This window comes from Narcine bancroftii, chromosome 3 (genome assembly GCF_036971445.1).
Source record: "Narcine bancroftii isolate sNarBan1 chromosome 3, sNarBan1.hap1, whole genome shotgun sequence".
Lineage (NCBI taxonomy): Eukaryota > Metazoa > Chordata > Chondrichthyes > Torpediniformes > Narcinidae > Narcine > Narcine bancroftii.
Window position 1 is genome coordinate 357907789 of NC_091471.1, and position 20283 is coordinate 357928071.

Below are 20283 nucleotides of genomic sequence, written 5' to 3' on the forward strand. Positions count from 1 at the left end.
GTTCAACCTACGGAGAGCCTTGGTCATGCTTTGCTCGTAGCAGCTGTTTGAATAAAGTTGTGTGAAACAGTCATGGCGTCGCCCAGGATGGAGAGCTGGTTGATGCTGCTCGCCTTTTGGGGTGGGGGGTGGAAATGGGACGGGACAGTGGGACGGTGTCTCTTTAACCCTGCTTAGTAAGAGTCATCCCAGTTGGAGGCTTTAACTTGGGGGAGGGGCTTAATTGTTTATAATGTTTTTGTTCATCTTTTGGGCGGCTCTATTGGGGTGTGGAAGAAGAACCTGCAGGTGCAATGACAGTTAAATGTTTTCAAAGAATGTGACTGAAAATAAAGTAAAATGCTTTAAGGATTACACATCCATGCAAGGGAAGTTTGTTCAGTGCAAGTACTGTATGGTATTTTGTCTTTTTAAACTGTTTATTCTTAATGCAGGTATATTAGCTAGGCATTGTAAGAGAAAGTTTCAAGCAACTGGAAAATAAACTTATCCGGCATCTACTAATCCCTATAGGTGCCAGATACAAGGAATTTTAGTGTACTGTAATTTAAGCCGCCCCCCTCTCCCAGTGTCCTTTTCAGCACCCTTTCTAGCTTAGCTGAGTGGCCAGGATTACATATATTTTAAATGTGGTCTCACTGATACCTTGTACAGTTGTAACATGATTGCAGCTGCTTAAACCTCATGTACACTTTTCTCCCCAAATGAGCCTCAATATCCATTGTCAACCAGGGTTCACCATTGCTGCCAGAACATGTTGTCAGTCAACTCTTCTTAGCTCACTTTCAAAAGTCTCCCAGTTGCCAGATTCGAATTACCTGCAAACAGCCTCCCCTAATTAACTTTAGAGATCAAGTATGATGCCAGTGAAATTAGCCTTCTTTCAAATGGGAACTTGATGACCAGTCTTAACTTTTTCAAAGGCTATTCCAATCATGGTCACGAGTTCCAAAATGCTCCCTCATGACACCTCCTTCATTTGCCCTACCTCATTTTCCAAGAGGAGGTCCAGTGTTACTCCCTCTCTGGATGGGAACCTCTCCATATTGTTTGAGAAAACTTTCTGGCAATCTTAAACTCCACTCCATCCAAGATCTTTGCATAATAGCGGTTCCAGTCAATGGAAGGGAAATTGAAATCTATTATTACATCCTATAATTTATACAGTTGTTGGCGATCACTGTATTTGTCCCTCTTATTCCTACTGATCATCTAGGAAATGTGATCAACATGATTCACTCCTCCCCCTTCCCCTTCTTATTCTCTTGTTCCTCAGCTAAGCTTCAGTGGACAATTGCCCAAGTTTTAGTGAAGTTCTCCCCAATCAAAAATGCAACAACCCATATTTTTCCCTCTACCTCTATCACACAGTAGCATGTCCTCACCAAACCCGTGAGCGTGAAGCTCCAAAGGATTTTGATTGCTGTTGTATTCACACCAAAGTCCTTCTGATTCTCATGCAAGACAATCTGAACACTCAGTAACTAATACCCTTCACAAAAGTTGGTGGAGCCTCCTTAGATAAGGAAATCTGGCAACGCAGCAGAATGCATCACCAGGTTCTTTCTCGTCAATAGATCAATAACAAAACACAATTTAGAGAATGAACAGTATTTCGATTTAAAAATCAGAACATTCCAAAATAACCACAATTCTCATTTTCTTCCATTCTTTGTTCGAGGTACCTTAGTCTGTTTGATTTCATACTGGATCTTCTGGATGGGATTTCCATAGATGTCATTTCCAGAACTCACTTGCTTATTAGCAATAACTTTTGCTCTGATCACTGAAAAAGTTTTAAAAAAAAGAGATTAATTAGTTTCCAATAGAAATATAGTGAAAGCAACAGAATTAATCAGGAAGAAAATTTTCCCAAGTCAGAAGATAAAAGAATAACTTTGATTTTAGATTGAGGCATACAGCATGGTAACAGGCCTTTTTGGCCCACAAGCCCATGCCACCCAATTAACTTACAATCCCAGTACATTTTTAGGAAACCCACGCAGACACAGAGAGAACGTACAAATTCCTTACAGACAGAGCAGGATTCGAACCCTGGTAGGTGGTTCTGTAACAGCATTACGTTAACCGCCACTCTAATATTCCAAAAGATATTTGGAAAAGACATTTCCAATCAAATCAATACGCAAAAAAAAAAAATCATCCATGGTAATCTTTGATTAAAGGGACAGGAAAATTGTACATCTGAATCTATAAGATACTTTCCTGATTAAAACAAAAAACAATTAGTTACAACTTGGTGTTGTTTTGGACCACAAGGTGAAACTGCAGGACACATACATTAGGTTGTAGAGAAGTTTCTCTTTGATGGCAAGCATTAGCACATCGATTCCAGATTGCATTAAACTTTATTGATGTGATTCTACTGATGGAGGTAAATGCAACTAATGGATAGAATGCACCAGAGACTCTACTTTCTTACAAGCCTGAGAAAAATCACCGTCCCTAATTACCCTCCAATGTTTAAAGATGAATCACAGCTTTGGATGAAACTGCTCTGCTCAAGACCACAAGAATCCTCAGTGAGTGGTAAATACAACTCAAGCTGTCTCGGAAACCAGTCTCCCTTCCAGCAACTCCGCCTGTCTCAGGTAAGCTGTTAAAATATTAAAAGGACTAGTCTGACCCTACTCTCTTCTCCCACTTTCGCAGACAAAGGACATTATCCTTCAGATTCAAGGACAGATTTGTTCCTAAGGTTATTAGATTCCTGAACAGATCTCACAATGGCAAAAGTTGCCCTTGCACTGTCTTTTACAACTCTACCTTTTTTTTCTCTTCCCTGCACTATGTTTTTGTTCTTTCTCCATACCCTGCTCTATTTGATGATTGATACAGTATTCTCTGAAAGTATTTGTTGTTATTGCTTGGTGTTTGAGTTGTGGGCCTGAAGAGCACACGAAACAAAGCTTCTTTCTGTGTTTCAGAAAACATGACAAATGAACAATTAAATTAAAACTCTCACAAGCACATATTCATCTCTGGTGAGGGTCATGTACAGGACTTTAAATGTACTGGCTCTTTGAGAGGTATGTTGGTGAAATTGGGTGTTTAACCTGACCAGATCGTTGAGGGCAGGGGTCAAAGGAGGCAGGTGGGTTCAGCACTGGAGACTAAACACTGCATTAATTGGTGGATTTTCAAGCCAATTAGAAATCAGAATAGATTTTTCCCCCTCAAATTTCAATTTAATGCTGTGATTGCTGAGAATAAATGAGACTCTTGGAGAGGTGAGCAAATTTAAGTTCTTGCGATTCATCATCTCAGAGGATTTTTCCTGGATTCAACACACGAATGGCGTCGTGAAGAAAGCACGTCAGTGCCTCTACTTCCTCAGGAGTTTGCGGAGGTTTAGGTGACACTTGCCCCACCAGGTTCAGGAACAGCTGCTCCCCCTCCACCATCAGTCTCCTCAGCAACAAACTCAATCAGGGACTCATTTAAAAACTCTTACTTTTGTACTTTATTGATATTCCCCCCCCTCTCTGTATTGCAGTTATTTTGTTTACATTTCTTTGTTTATGTGTGCGTTGCACTTCCAATCTGCTGTAATTCTGCCACGCCTACAGTAAGAAAAATCGCAAGATTCTACGTGATGTCATGTATGTACTCTGACAATAAATCTGCAGATATTGGTCTTGTAACTCATCCCAGTTGAACTGCCAATGCACACAAGTCTTCTAAAATTCAGTTGCATGGAAGGAAAGAATTTCTTGCCAATTGTCTCCTGATATGGTGGCAATTAAAAACAGATTTGTCAGTAATTCTTTTTAAAAATCGCAAATAGAGGCTGGTCATTTTTGAGAAAAATACTACAGCGTTCTATGTAGATTTTCTTGATGGTGGGAGGGAGTTTTACCCGATACAGTGTGACAGTCTGATTAATAAGACTTAATTTTAAACCAGAAAGTGCTTGAGTGATTAACAGTTGGAGGAAAGTAGCTCCCAGCCCATTTACCCTTGCAAAGGTCTGGTTGCAAAGGCCTGGTTGCAAACATCTGAAGACTTGTATACACACAGCACGTTACAGTTCTCCAGCACAGTCCCACTGGCAGAACAGATCCACCACGGGTACAGGTGTGGTTATATACAGGCAGGAGTGAGTAGCCCCAGGAACTCAGCATCGATCCCAGACCCAATGAAGTCTCATGGCAACAGGGTCAAGGTTGCCGCTTCCTGAATGGCTACTGCTTTCCCCCCTCCCCCACTTTAGCTGGTGAATGTGTTTCTCTATTTTGAGCAAAACTTGGAATAAGCATTGAAAGAAGTAGAGAGAATGTACACAAGATCATAGAACAGTAGAGCACAGTAACAGGCTCTTCAGCCCATGGTGCCTGTGCCAACCACGATGCCAATTTGAACTGTACAAGTTCTATATCTCTCTATTCCCCAACTGTTAATGTGCCTATCCAAATGCTTATTACACATTACTATTGTATCTGCTTCCTTTGCAGAGATTTCCAAGTAACTACACTTTTTGATGCAAAATTTAAAAAAGCCTCAAACTTTACCCCCTCAACTCAAAGCTGCACCTTCTAGTTTTAGGCACTTCTACCCTGGAATAAAGAGGCCATATACCTTATCTATTGCTACACTCTTATCATGCAACCATCTGATCCTCTGGCAAAACTGCTAGTGGTCAGTGTCTCTTGACCTGAAGAGTATTCTCTCTGCTGCTGCTCAACACAAGACAACAGTAGTTTTGTGGTGTGCAGTTATCAGAATTCCTGTCAGGAGAGACAGAAATGTGCATCCAAATCGCTACCGATCTCATTGAGAAACGAGAGACACATCCCTATGAAGTTAAAATGATTGAGAGCTGTTTACATTTCTATCAAGACAGTGACCATTTCAGTTCCCAGCACCATATCATCATATCTTCATCCTGGCAATCAATAAGTAGCAGTATTGCTAATAAACTACTGGCAAGAGTATAGCTAAATCACTGCAAAGCACTTCCTACTAACCAAATCGAACTTCAAAAGTTTGAGAATAACAGGCCCTAAACAAATCTGTGGAAATTGAAGGCAGGCACATTTGTGCATTGAAATGCCCGTAAAAATTACAAACAAGTTTTTTTTGTTCCTTTGCATCTCTCTGTCAGTTCTTTAACCCCACAACTTTTGGGCATTCTTATTCATTAAGAGAAAAAGCAATTAGTTAAATAATACCTTGTCTTAATTAGCCAGTGTGAAAACAGACTTTAATTCTTTTCAAATTACAATAATTTTTTTCCATTTGATGTCACCTTAATTAGCTTTAGTCTTCATCTAAATAAAGGATGCCATAAAATCTACAGGCACAATTATATTAATTTTGTGTCTGAATACACAGACGTTTGTCCAAATTTAACTGTGTAATTCACCACTAGGCCATTGACCTAAATTCTTTTCTAAGCGATCTGTTAAAATTATATTCAGCCTGCAACACTGCAGATGGCCGGTACCTTTACAAGTGTCTGGCAATTGAGGCACAGGCAAAGCTTCATCAATTTGACTCCCAATGATCAGGATACATGAAGGGATAATTAGATGTTTTTACTTAAAGTTATTCATCCAACAGTCCATAAAATGCATGGTTATTTTAGGCATTTAACTTGTATGATCTGATTTAACCAAAGCATAGATTCAGAATTATTGTCAGAGTACATACGTGACACCACATACGACCCTGAGATTCTTTTTCCTGTAGATGAGGCAGAATTATTAAAGGAATCAGGGGTTAGTGCAGAGAAGTTGGGCAAAGGTTAGGTCATTTCTTCATAAATGACAGAACAAACACAAGGGATGGCCAGATCTAATCCTACTATTTGTTATGATCTTGTGCTCTGAGGAACAAATCACAGCTGATACAGGACCAAAAATCAAAATTATAAATTTAACACCAAGTTTCCCCCTGAACCTGTGACTCCTCCCTCCTGGAAATCCCATAAAGGCTGTTACGCCCAAACTCCTCCCTCAGTACCTGCCTTGGAACCAGGCCAGCAACATGCAAGATGTATTGATGTCTTAAAATGATTAAAGCCTACTAATCACAACTCTCTGTCTAATGTGGTTGATTGAGAGCATGACACACCCATCAGCAAGTGTGGCTGACTAGTGCCCTCCCTGGTCCAGGGTGCCTGCTGCAGGACACAAGAAAGCAGCAATGGGAAAAGTAACAATGTAGGACCTCAACTCCAAACCAGGTTCATGCTATTGTTCTGTGTGCTATCAGCAAATTTACAAGTACAGCAGAATAAAAACAGCACAGGGAGTAGGTTTACAGTGAGAGTTCAGTTCAAACTGAGTAAGGACAATATTATTTTTACAAGAAATAGTCTCCATTCCAGATTCAGATATTTCAAGGATCAAGCTTCCTTTTGCCATTCTCTTCGCATTTGCCATCAGGTGACAGAACATCCCTTACCACTCATGCAGGCACACTGCTTTGTCTTCAGTTGTAAAAGCCACATTTTTCAATTTGTTTAAAATCAAGCAGAATTGAGACAGTTGTGTTTAATTGTGTTTAGCTTTTTTTTTAAAAAAAGGTAATCTCAGCAATTTACATGAATCTGTTTAAAATTTAAACATCTCCACACTCAAGCTTGCAGACCGTGTACAAGAGGACAAAAATATGCAAGGTCTCATGAATGCCACGCAAGACACCATGAACGTTTTTCTATTAAAAAAAGATTTTGCTCTTTTTATTTAAAAAAGTGAATTATTTTGAGAGATTTTAAATATTTAATCTTGCAAAGAAATTGCATATATTGTTCTTCTCAGCTCAAATCTCCTAACATTTTCAATTGATTAATTTTTTTATATAATCTGTTTTTGCTTTGCCAAAGTTAAAGTGAATCCTGCAGAGTCCAGTGTTTGCAGTAAATTCCTTTCCCCGATGCTGACCAGTTTTCACAAGAAGGAAGGGCCAGACTGATTCAGGCCCAGCCCTCAATGACGTCTGGGGGCATACCTCGAAAGTGAGTTTCAGGTCTGCTTCCCCTAATTTTCCTCCTTTCCCCAGAGGCAGTGCCCCATCTCCACACCACATAGCCAAACAGTTGACCCAAAGTCTGGGGCTTGACTTTGGCACATAGTGAATGAAAACTCAGGTGCTGCAGAGTTTTGTCGTCTGACATGGAATGTATTTGCTTAGGCAGTTTTTTTTTTGAGTGGCAAGCCAAGGGTTAATTGCACAGGGATGTACTTGGCTGGTTTTTTTGCACTGGGAATTAGAATCCAAATTCTAATCCATTCTTTACTACTTCCCTTGGCAACCACTTTACAAGAATGAAGTCATAACACATAACACATGTTTATTATGTCACTTTCAGTCCACTTATGCTATGCATGAAAATATTCTTTTTCTTTTCACTCAAAAACAGACTTCATCACCATGGCATTTCACAAGAACTAATATTTTATCTGTGAACAGCAGAGAAATATGTACCTTTTTGTGAAGATTATTCAATGCTTTCTTAACCTCACCTTTAAAAAACAAGATTTGCAAATTCCAACATGATTAAATTACTGTGAACCCAACACAACAAATACAGTTCTTACAGAGTTAATGAGATTTGGATAACAGAACCAAGCTGTTAATCTCTTCGCATTTACCATCAGGTAACAGAACCATCCCTTACCGCTCATGCAGGCACGCTGCTTTGCCTTTAGGACCATTTCCAAATACCACGTTCAAAAAGTTAAATTATGATTGGTTTGCTGGTGACTGGAATGGATGGCAGGGGTGAGGGAAGAAAGGGTGGGGGCAAGTGGCAGTGAGGATCCAATTGTGCTCTTGTGCATATTTACAAATATTTAGATAATAAGTGAAAAAGTGCTGGCAATTTCTCTGTATTTGCTACAGGCAGGCTAGCTCATTTGGTTTTTTTTTCAGAAAAAAAACTAATCACTTTGCATCTGTGAGTTTCTCCTCCATGTCTGAGCAGACAATGAAATTTTACTAGAATCACAGTTCATGGAGATTCCAAGGCAAAGCCAGCACGTCAAGATGTAGTACGGGACAACGAGATTAGAAAGGGCTTTCATCTCCCTCCCCACCCCCTCCATTATTGGCTGGTCTCTTCTGCTTTACTCCAGAGCTGATGGAACAGGGCACACCATACTGCAGGTTTCGCCTGCTATCGTCGCCGATCCCTTAACATTCAAAAGAAGGTGGAATTTCTCAGGAGATCCAAATTCTTTTGGTCTTCACTGACCTTGAAATGAGCTGCCTGGTTACCATACATTGGTCTAGCAGTCCTGCTGAGAACTCGTGTTACATTTCATCACGAATCAAGTTAACCAACCCGTCAGGTCTCTGGTGCCCAAGCATTAACCTGCTACCTTTGCTCATTTTTAAAAACCAAAGCTCACTTCAAAGTTGTTAAAAGAAATTATATCTCCAGACTACTTTTGCGCCAGTTCACAATTCCCTCAAATAAAGAAATGAAATCATTTGTTAAACACAAAAGTCTGTATACACAGTGGTTGAAGTAAAAACACAATCCTGGAGAAACTCAGCTGGTCAAATGGTGTCCTTTATATAGGAAAATAAAGATAACTAATGTTTCGGGCTTGAGCCCTTCAAAAGAAAAAGTGTATATCATGGCTATTGTGATTTATGGTGTGAAAAATAAAAAATTAAAAAAACAAAAAAAAACTAGCATATAAATTTGTCGTACATCAGGGTCGAATATTACTCAAAAGCGCCAAAGTTTTGGTTTCATAATCTGGATAGTATTTCTTCTCTCGCCCGAATATCAGCCAAACTAAAAGTTAAACCTTGCTTTGTCCCAATGTTTTAAAGCTAATCTTGCTATTAGCAATATTAAGTTGATACTTCAGCATCTGGGAATCAAAGTTGGGATTTTTCTCAAAATGATTCACTTCAGCTATAATCCACTTTAACTCCAGATTTCAGACAAAATATACGCATTAGCATTATAAACACAGGTAAATGCAATTTGCGGAGAAGATTAGCTTTCAATACTAGAAGCTGAACAAATATAATGAACTCAACGGAATTCCAATGCTGTTCTATTTAAATTTGAAATGGAAAAAGTGCCCTCACAAATGAAACTGGCAAAAAAAAAGCTGCATCCTTGAAAGATCCAAAATTCTTGTTCCTCAAGTGCATGAAATTAAAAGGGGGGAAGAAAATGAAGAAAATGTCAACGCAAATCAGGGATTTATTTCATTGCAAAATAATGAAAATACGCATGTTCTCCTTTGATCTCAACACACTGCACGACCTTCACTGCTGAATGGCTGAAGGCAGAATTTTTTGCCTCCTGTTTAATGAAGTATCTGACCTGCAGCATTTAAACCTGCTGATATTCCTTCTGCAAATAATGTGTGATAAAAGCCCAAAAGTGAAGGAGAGAAGCAATTAGTAACCTTCTGAAAACCACAGGCATGGAGCTGCTGCAGTTCAGCTGCTGTGTCCCCCATTGATATTGTATGCTTTCATGCCTACTAGAGAGCACAAAGAGGAAAAAAAAAATAGGGGTGGCTACAAATGAACTCAACATGCTCAAGATAATATGTATACGAGGCCCCAAATCCTCTCAAGCAGAATTTCACCAAGTCATTCTCAAGTGTTTTTCAATAATCAAAATGATAGCAGCAGCATCTTAAACAGTGCCCACAAAAATAAGTGGTACTGCTATTCAGACGAGCAGCCCACATCTTCAGATTACATTCTCATGAATCTTAAGAGGCAGGGTGCAGAGAGGCAAATGAGAAAGTTTTTTTTTTGTCTCCTCAGTTATACCCATTCCTTTAATCTCATCTTCACTAATAAAGGATTGTGCATATGAACACGTGTGGCATTTGGAATCGTCACGAGGTCTCCTGGACCTCAGAGAAATAAGGAGTACAGCTGAAGTCATGTTCTTAACATGGTTACAGCTTTCCATACGGTCACAAAAAAAAGGCTTGCATCCGTCCACACCTGACAGACAGAAACAGTCACTGAAAAGATGGTCAACACAGTCCTGTCGCATCATCTACTCCTTATGACCTACTTAGAAGGTCAACAATGATGCAAATACCCAGTGTGCTCTACAGAGGGGATTCTTAGGTCCTTTTTGAGCAAAAGTTGATTTGCAAGCAAGTCTTTTGTAATCAATGGGCTGAGAACTAGAGGACATGGAACCCACAATGTCATTAGAGCTAGAAAGAAAACACTGTCAGGATACATCGTTATCATCTTATTGGGCCTTTCTCTTTTCAGTTTGGCAGAGACCAGAAGGGCCAAAGGGCCTGTTTTCTGTGGTGTAATTTTCTAGGTTTCAGTTCCACTGCATTTTGTTAAGTACCTGCTGTTTACATGTACTGGAATGATTGGAAAGTTTAACACAAAGCCTTTTATTCTTATTAAAGTACTAGAAAAGTACTGCGCACTCATTCTGATTTGGTGCCAAGCTGTGCGAAATCCTTGTGGTATGTCAACTTGTAGGTCTGGTATTCTGAATATCCTCCAACATTACGTACTACTAGAAGGAGCTTCCTGAGGCCACTGTGGACCTTATTTCATATGCTATGTGATCTGTGGGGGACTTAGATATTTACAACATAAACTGGATTCTTGAATGGTTGGCTTTGTTAAAATATGATAGTACATGCTTAAATGAATATTTAAAAACTAGATCATTTTGGTTGGTGTAGCGATTAGTGCAACGCCTTTACAGCAACAGTCAGGGATAGGGTTCAAATCCCACACTCTCTGTAAGGAGTTTGCACATTCTCCCAGTGTCTGCATAGGTTTTCCCCAGGGGCTCCAGTTTCCTCCCACTGTTCAAGATGTACTGGGGGTGTAGAGTAATTGGGAAGTATGGACTAATGGGCCAAAATGGCCTATTATTCGGCTGCATATCTAAATTTAAAAAAAAAATAATTGGGGGTACTCTCCAAAAAATAATGTTTTCACCACAGTGAGGTATGGAGGGCTATGGACAGGGTGCAGGTCAATGGGACTAGGTGAAAAAGGTTCAGCACATACTAGAAGGGGTGTGTGTGTGTGTGTGTGTGATAATTCAGGTGGCTTGCTGTTGGGCGTGGGCAATCATGTCTCTCTATCCATCACAGTCCCTCTGAATTGTAGATGTTGCCTCCCCTCTTTCTAACCGTGATTTTAATCCACCTATCATTTTCACTCTCTGTCGGCCTCTGCTTCTTTCTCCTTCCAGCTTTCTAGTTGTAACTAAATGTTCTAATGTACCTTTTCTCGTGTCCAAAGAATTTTGACTGCTGTTCTCCAATTCTTTTAAGTAATGTTTTGTTTTCGTTCTTTAATATAGCTATCTACGGAATGCTTTTCATCTCCCACAGGCCCCAAGTGCGTTATCACAAGCCAATTACACATATTTCCACTCTGGTCGAGATCAACTTCACATCCTTGAGTGATCACATTGAAATCTCAATGACTTTGGTTGCTACATAGTAATTATTAAGGCCCCTGATAGAACCAAAAATCTCTGGTTCTGATCGCCATAATCTTTCCTTTATCCAGCTTAGTTTAAACTCCATAACACTTAATCCCATGATCAGTTCACCCAGAATTTAAAAATATTTCTGTCTATCTAGTCGATTTTATCCCTTCTGAAACCTGAAGAAACCTCTGTCTGCAAAAGGAATGCTTTCCTAATAATTCACTTCACCAGCTTACTATTTCAATCATTCACAATCCTCTTCACTCTGGCACATGGGACACTCTAGATTCCAATGAAGAAAATTGAGCATGAAGGAGGCTGGTTTAAAAAAAAAGAGAGGCATTCATAAGACTTTAGAAAGGCACATGGATGAAAGAAAAGTAGAGGGTTAGGAGTGTGAGGTATGGAATGATTAGATTACTGTGAAGTAGGTTTAAAGAGGTCAGGACAGCATCATGAGCTCAAGGGCCTAATGCTTTTGTTCTAAAACCAATATAAAGATTCATCCAATGGACTTCAGCGTGGATCTGATGACTCACTCCTGTCTGTAAACTAATCCTCTGAACATGTAGATGAAGAAAAAAAAGCAACCATATCTCCAACCTCCAGTGCCATTATCTTATCTAATTCGAGTCCAACCCCTCAACAATTGAGTGTTCTGTGGGTTCAACAAAGGCAGGGCCTTTTTCACCATGCAGTTTGCCTTCAATAACCTGTAGTGCTCGGGCAGACCACCTACTGAGATTAACATCACAAAAGGACAAAGTGGATGAGCCTCACCATTGCCCATCACTAGTAATAGAGTGGCTGAAGTTTCTGTGGTGTACGCCATCCATTCTCTTTTTTTTTGGCTTTGGCCCCCTAAGACTTTGCTTAAAGGTCATGGGTCCCCTCCCTATGTAGCAATCAAGTTTAGTTGGTTTCATCCATACTTCTCTCCATCTGACTACACAAAAAAAAACAATAATATATTTTTATGATTTCAGTTTGTGCCTCCCCCCCCCCCCCCCCCCATGTTGAGAATGTATAAACACAAAGCTGGGGAAACTCAGCAGATCCGTGTACTTTATAGAGCAAAGAAAGAAAAATCAATACGAGCAGCAGTCAAAGTTGTGCAGGTATTGGAGATCCTTGTGAGGGTCAAACTGGGAGGTTGAGAATGGCTGGACTCCACTCAACATACTGCCACTGACTTGTTCGATATGAATTCTGATACTTTAACAAATACATTAAACACTACCTGATACAATGCTCCTACAAAATCACAACTTCTGGCTTACTATGAACAATGCCTCAACAAATATGTTGATATATCTGGTAATGGTATTCTTTTCTTTGGCTTGGCTTCGCGGACGAAGATTTATGGAGGGGTATGTCCATGTCTGCTGCAGGCTCGTTGGTGACTGACAAGTTCGATGCGGGACAGGCAGGCACGGTTGCAGCGGTTGCAAGGGAAAATTGGTGGGTTGGGGTTGGGTGTTGGGTTTTTCCTCCTTTGTCTTTTGTCAGTGAGGTGGGCTCTGCGGTCTTCTTCAAAGGAGGTTGCAGTCCGCCGAACTGTTGGAGGTTGGAGGCGATATCAGCCCACCGGCGGTGGTCAATGGGGCAGGCACCAAGAGATTTCTTTAAGCAGTCCTTGTACTTCTTCTTTGGTGCACCTCTGTCTCGGTGGCCAGTGGAGAGCTCGCCATATAACACGATCTTGGGAAGGCGATGGTCCTCCATTCTGGAGACGTGACCCGCCCAGCGCAGTTAGGTCTTCAGCAGCGTGGATTCAATGCTTGCAGATTATGCCAGCTCAAGTACTTTAAGATGTAGATGAATACACACGTCGTTAGTTATTAAAGGACACCATTAATAGATTGAATTGAAAAATGATAGCAGACTAAAGGCCAATTCCTGAATTTTAAGTAAAATTAAACTATTCAATTGCATTTCGTTCCTCACATTGACCTATTAAGTAATTTCATTAACACCCACAGCTCTGAATTCCGTCAGGATGCTGCGGCTCAAAGGATAAATATATAATTTGTGGAAGTGATGGAAATGTTTTCAGGAAGCATATGCATCAGTGAATAATATATTAAACGTACATGATTTTGTTATCATATGCTCAAGAAGACCTGGCTCTCTCTCTCTTTCTCTCTGCCCCCCCCCCCCCCATATTAAGGGGTGAGCAAGAAAAGTGTAAAGGTGTTTGTTGGAATATTAAAGATGCTGCCAAAGTTATCCTGCCTCATGAAGCCAACTTTGCTAAAATGGTATTGCACTCATGTCTCAGAAAAGATGTTGCAAGACTGCTGTGTTTAAATGCTATGCTTGACTGTCATTAAATTTAAAGATTCAGTATGGTAACAGGGCCTTCTGATCCATGAACCCCCACGGCCCAAAGGTGACTAATTAGCCTTCCAATCCCATCCATTTTAAGAATGTGGGATGAAACTGGAAGTCACGAGGAAAACATGCAAACCTCTTACAGACGGAGGTGGATTATAATCCAGGTCGCTGACATGGCAATGGTGTTGCACTAACCCTCATGGAGATTAACTTCCTTCTCAGTCCAAATATTCTTTTAACAGTATTACCACCAGTCTGCAACTTCAAATGAGCTCTTGCATTAACTCTTAATGCTTGTGGGTTTAATGCAAATTAACATTTCATTTCTTTTACTTGACCTTGTTTTCACTTAATCTAAATTCTCTTCACTTTACTTTCGTTTGTGCATCCAAGTTATTATTGAATTCACCAACTTTATGCATCCTGTTAAGTGCATGATTGGTCATTCTTTCCACGTTATAGGTCGAGGCAAACGCCAGCTCTTGTCTCGTTCACTGTGATCCCAGGTACAGTTTCCCTTCAGTGTTCCATGTTGTACCATGCCCTCCCATAGCATAGTGTAACTGGCAATGAATGTGATAGACATATAAACCAGAAATTATATAATTTTAAAATCATGACTTCACTGTAAAATTAAGGCATGATGGCTGTCCTTCTTGATTTGTCGGATGGATATTCAACAAACCAGCTCAAATTTCTCTCCCTTTTAAATTAAGTTTAGTCATACAGCACAGTTACAGTCCCTTCTGGCCCATTAGCCTGTACCATCCAAATACTCCAATTGACCAACAAGCCCCGTATATTTTGAAGGGTGGGAGGAAACCAGAGCACCTGGAGGAAACCCAAGCAGACACAGGGAGAACATGGAAACTCCTTGCAGGCAGTGCAGGATTCAAACTTTGGTCACTGGCCCTGTAATGGAGTTGTGCCAACCGTGCCACCTCAATAATTGTATAAAGATGTAAACTTATCAACTCCTCCCCCTCCCACCTCCAAAGAGTAAGTAATGCAAAATTCCTACTCTTATGCCTCATGGTCTTATAATCAAGGGTCTTTAGGGAGAAGGTCAGGGAGTGGAGCTAAGTGAGAAAATGAATCAGCTCATGATTGAATGGTGGGGCAGACTCGATGGGCTGAATAACATATTTCTGCTCCAAGGTCTTATGGAAATATTTTTTTTCTTTGGCTTGGCTTCATGGACGAAGATTTATGGAGGGGTATGTCCACGTCTGCTGCAGGCTCGTTGGTGACTGACAAGTCCGATGTGGGACAGGCAGGCACAGTTGCAAGGGAAAATTGGTGGGTTGGGGTTGGGTGTTGGGTTTTTCCTCTTTTGTCTTTTGTCAGTGAGGTGGGCTCTGCGGTCTTCTTCAAAGGAGGTTGCTGCCCGCTGAACTGTGAGGCGGCAAGATGCACGGTTGGAGGCGATATTAGCCCGCTGGCGGTGGTCAATGGGGCAGGCACCAAGAGATTTCTTTAAGCAGTCCTTGTACCTCTTATATCTTTTCTTTGGCTTGGCTTCGCGGACGAAGATTTATGGAGGGGGTAAAAAGTCCACGTCAGCTGCAGGCTCGTTTGTGGCTGACCAGTCCGATGCGGGACAGGCAGACACGATTGCAGCGGTTGCAAGGGAAAATTGGTTGGTTGGGGTTGGGTGTTGGGTTTTTCCTCCTTTGCCTTTTGTCAGTGAGGTGGGCTCTGCGGTCTTCTTCAAAGGAGGCTGCTGCCCGCCAAACTGTGAGGCGCCAAGATGCACGGTTTGAGGCGTTATCAGCCCACTGGCGGTGGTCAATGTGGCAGGCACCAAGAGATTTCTTTAGGCAGTCCTTGTACCTTTTCTTTGGTGCACCTCTGTCACGGTGGCCAGTGGAGAGCTCGCCATATAATACGATCTTGGGAAGGCGATGGTCCTCCATTCTGGAGACGTGACCCATCCAGCGCAGCTGGATCTTCAGCAGCGTGGACTCGATGCTGTCGACCTCTGCCATCTCGAGTACCTCGACGTTAGGGGTGTGAGCGCTCCAATGGATGTTGAGGATGGAGCGGAGACAACGCTGGTGGAAGCGTTCTAGGAGCCGTAGGTGGTGCCGGTAGAGGACCCATGATTCGGAGCCGAACAGGAGTGTGGGTATGACAACGGCTCTGTATACGCTTATCTTTGTGAGGTTTTTCAGTTGGTTGTTTTTCCAGACTCTTTTGTGTAGTCTTCCAAAGGCGCTATTTGCCTTGGCGAGTCTGTTGTCTATCTCATTGTCGATCCTTGCATCTGATGAAATGGTGCAGCCGAGATAGGTAAACTGGTTGACCGTTTTGAGTTTTGTGTGCCCGATGGAGATGTGGGGGGGCTGGTAGTCATGGTGGGGAGCTGGCTGATGGAGGACCTCAGTTTTCTTCAGGCTGACTTCCAGGCCAAACATTTTGGCAGTTTCCGCAAAGCAGGACGTCAAGCGCTGAAGAGCTGGCTCTGAATGGGCAACTAAAGCGGCATCATCTGCAAAGAGTAGTTCACGGACAAGTTTCTCTTGTGTCTTGGTGTGAGCTTGCAGGCGCCTCAGATTGAAGAGACTGCCATCCGTGCGGTACCGGATGTAAACAGCGTCTTCATTGTTGGGGTCTTTCATGGCTTGGTTCAGCATCATGCTGAAGAAGATTGAAAAGAGGGTTGGTGCGAGAACACAGCCTTGCTTCACGCCATTGTTAATGGAGAAGGGTTCAGAGAGCTCATTGCTGTATCTGACCCGACCTTGTTGGTTTTCGTGCAGTTGGATAATCATGTTGAGGAACTTTGGGGGACATCCGATGCGCTCTAGTATTTGCCAAAGCCCTTTCCTGCTCACGGTGTCGAAGGCTTTGGTGAGGTCAACAAAGGTGATGTAGAGTCCTTTGTTTTGTTCTCTACACTTTTCTTGGAGCTGTCTGAGGGCAAAGACCATGTCAGTGGTTCCTCTGTTAGCGCGAAAGCCGCACTGTGATTCTGGGAGAATATTCTCAGCGACACTAGGTATTATTCTATTTAGTAGAATCCTAGCGAAGATTTTGCCTGCAATGGAGAGCAACGTGATTCCCCTGTAGTTTGAGCAGTCTGATTTCTCGCCTTTGTTTTTGTACAGGGTGATGATGGTGGCATCACGAAGATCCTGAGGCAGTTTACCTTGGTCCCAACAAAGCTTGAAAAACTCATGCAGTTTGGCATGCAGAGTTTTGCCGCCAGCCTTCCAGACTTCTGGGGGGATTCCATCCATACCTGCTGCTTTGCCACTTTTCAGTTGTTCGATTGCCTTATATGTCTCATCCAGGGTGGGAACCTCATCCAGCTCTAGCCTTAGGGGCTGTTGAGGGAGCTGGAGCAGGGCGGAATCTTGGACTGAGCGGTTGGTACTGAAAAGAGATTGGAAGTGTTCTGACCATCGGTTGAGGATGGAGATCTTGTCGCTGAGGAGGACTTTGCCGTCTGAGCTGCGCAGCGGGCTTTGGACTTGGGGTGAGGGGCCGTACACAGCCTTTAGAGCCTCGTAGAAACCCCTGAAGTCGCCAATGTCCGCGCTGAGCTGTGTTAAAGTACCCACTTCCATATCACTTGGGATCATTTTCTCTTGGTTACGATGGAGGCAGAATTGAGGTGGCACGGTTGGCACAACTCCATTACAGGGCCAGTGACCAAAGTTTGAATCCTGCACTGCCTGCAAGGAGTTAAAACTACCAGATGAATCTAGAGTTAGCATTCAAATCCACCAATGCAGCTAGCTACAGAATGAAAAAGGAGACTACTGTAGGTAAAGGTAATTACTGCATTCCTAGATGAGTGTAAACACCCCCAACTGGTCCATTTATGTCCTTCAGGGGAGGAAATCCATCATCATTACATCCAGTCAGGGATCATTTGATCCACCATAGTGGCCAACTCTTTAGTCAGTGAGCGACGATGGCTAGAAATGCTGGCATTGCCCCATGACACAGTGATCCTTCAGTAACTGACTAAATTCTGGAAAATTTGACTGGGCATGTCCATTATTTGCACCCTAATCCAACTTCTGTACAGAAAATGACACCATTCCCCATAAAGGCACTCCTTTTGGAACTTTGCAGGGAGGACTTCAACCAAGTTGTTCCAGGAACAACCACCATTAGTCTTCCCAACACATGTTGGCCTGACACATCTACTAGCTTAGTCAATCACTTATTGCCATCTCCCGGCTTCTTCCCAACCCTTACACTGCACTAAATCGCCAACCTACAATCACCCATACATCAGCCCATGATCTGCCAGTCCACATCCTTCCCTTCCACTGACACTGTCAATCCTGGTCTGGATCTAGACAACTGACCCCTTGCCTTCACAACACCCCAGCTACTGCAAGCCAGATTTTCCCCAGCCTCAGCATAATCTGGGTCCTCATTTCTCCCAGTCTACCAAAATTATACCTCCCAGCTCAATCTCCCTCTTCCCTAGATGTTGGGTTCTGTTGTCTCACCACTCCCCCACCCCCCCCCCCCCCACCATAATCCCATAACCAGATCTACACTGTCAGGCATTATGAACCTGAACTCAAGAATTTAGTTTGTCATAGTCAAAGAGGGATACACCAAGAAACCAGGTTCTTTGACTTGTCAAGTCCATGCCAACTGTCAAACACCTATTGCTATATTTTTTATCATAGTCAAATAGATTCACTGAGAAAACAGGTCCATTGACTCATCAAATCCATACAAAGCATTGGCCACCTATTTTGAAACTAATCTCACCCCAACCCACTTTATTCTCAATTTATTCCCCAAACCTTGCCCAAGATCTCACTACCGTCAAGCAAATTACTGTTGTCAATTAATCTGGCAACTCTTGGGTTTTTGAAAAAGTAGAAGGAAACCAAAACTCACAACAATCCACATATAATCTAGAATGTGGAATAATCTGAAAAAAAATCCACATATGGCAGTGGAAGCCAGGATTGAACCGGTGAGGCAAAAGGTCTGCTATCCCCCCCACTCTCCTGCCCTCACAATGCCGAGGGCATTATTCCTTGCACCAGCCATCCCGATTGCCGAGCAGAGCAGGATGGTACTTCTTCAAATTTGTTCACGAGATGTGGCATTTGCCACTTCCAAAATGCTTCCCAGAAGGCGGAGCAGGTCAATTTCTTGAACTTCAATGAGGATTTGATGGCACATTGTGCATGGTAGCTTTTAAAGCAAAATACATAGCTGTAAGCCCAAAACACATCTAGGTCAGAAAGGCAACTTTTGACGAGCAAGGTGAGGGTTTCAGTAACGTCAGGCCACTTTTTATTTCCGATTAATTTACTAGATTTGTGTTTTCCAGAAGCAGTGGTTAGATTTGATCTCATGAATCCAGATCATTGATCCAGGGCTCGGAATTTGGAATTTAGTAAATACTTAAAAACTGGGCCAATGCCAATCAGAGGTCTTTCCAACCATATTCTCACTATTTCAAATAAAGGAAATATGCTCCACTGGCAAGAGTATATTCACATTCTGCAAGTGGAATTAAATATTTCCAGCTTATCTTTCTGTAGTGATAAAATTATATTGCATTTTCAAATTTAGTTGGTTTGTATGGTTTTCAAAGACTACATTATTTCAGAAAAAAATAACTTGAATATTTTGATCTGAAGTTATTTTTGCACGAGCAATGTGATTTTTTTAATATATTGTTAACCACAAGTATCCCTTGGACTTTATCTTTTTAAGGAAGCCTCAACATTTGTTTGATAAAGTGCCCAAAAGGATTCTTGGAATATTTTGTTATGTAATAAATAGCAGTTATTGTTGCAGTAAAGCTCTCTTGCTTCATCATATTAGACCATAGGATATACTTAGAACAGTAACAGTGCCTGGGACTTGCTTTGGCTTCTTTTTCCTATTGGTCAGCCTAATAGTGACTCTATATTTGTCTTATGGCAGAGAAAAGTTGAAGTATCTCACGTACGGTATATTACATTTGTAATATATTGTTATGTGACAATAAAAGGAACATCAAACCAAACAAGGGTCACAATATCTTTGTCAGTCACGAGGCCAAATTCAACTAATTTCATCTACCTGCACATAATCCACATTCCTCCATGTTCATGTGCCTGACTAATGCCCCTTAAACATGGTCATATTTTCTTCCACCATCTTCCCTGGCAATGTGTTACTACTGTGTGTCTATTAAAAGAAAAAAAACATTGCCTGGCATCTCCTTTAAACTTTCCCCCTCTCACCATAAAGCTAAGCTCTCTGGTATTTGATATTGCCATCCTGGGCTTCAAATATCTACCCTATCAATGTCTCATATTATTATTATTATTTATTTTATAAACTTCCATCAGGTCTTTCCTCAGCCTCCCGTGCTCCAGAGAAAACAATCCAGTTTGCCCAGCCTCTTCAAGACACTAATCCCAGCAATATCCTGGTGAATTTTTTTTTACATGCCCTCCAAAGCCTCGACAGCCTTCCTGTAATATGGCAATCAGAACTGTGTGTAATTGCAGCATTACTTATTGAATGTG

General features: G+C 41.7%; 1 protein-coding gene across 1 annotated transcript in view; it reads right to left on the bottom strand.

Annotated features, from left to right (window-relative positions):
• Window positions 1-20283, bottom strand: part of timp2a (TIMP metallopeptidase inhibitor 2a) — a 39772-nt gene that overhangs the window by 12374 nt on the left and 7115 nt on the right. Inside the window, exon 2 of the mRNA XM_069930017.1 lies at window positions 1686-1786. Within this exon, the coding sequence (XP_069786118.1) occupies window positions 1686-1786 (101 nt within the window). The remainder of the gene's footprint in view (window positions 1-1685; window positions 1787-20283) is intronic.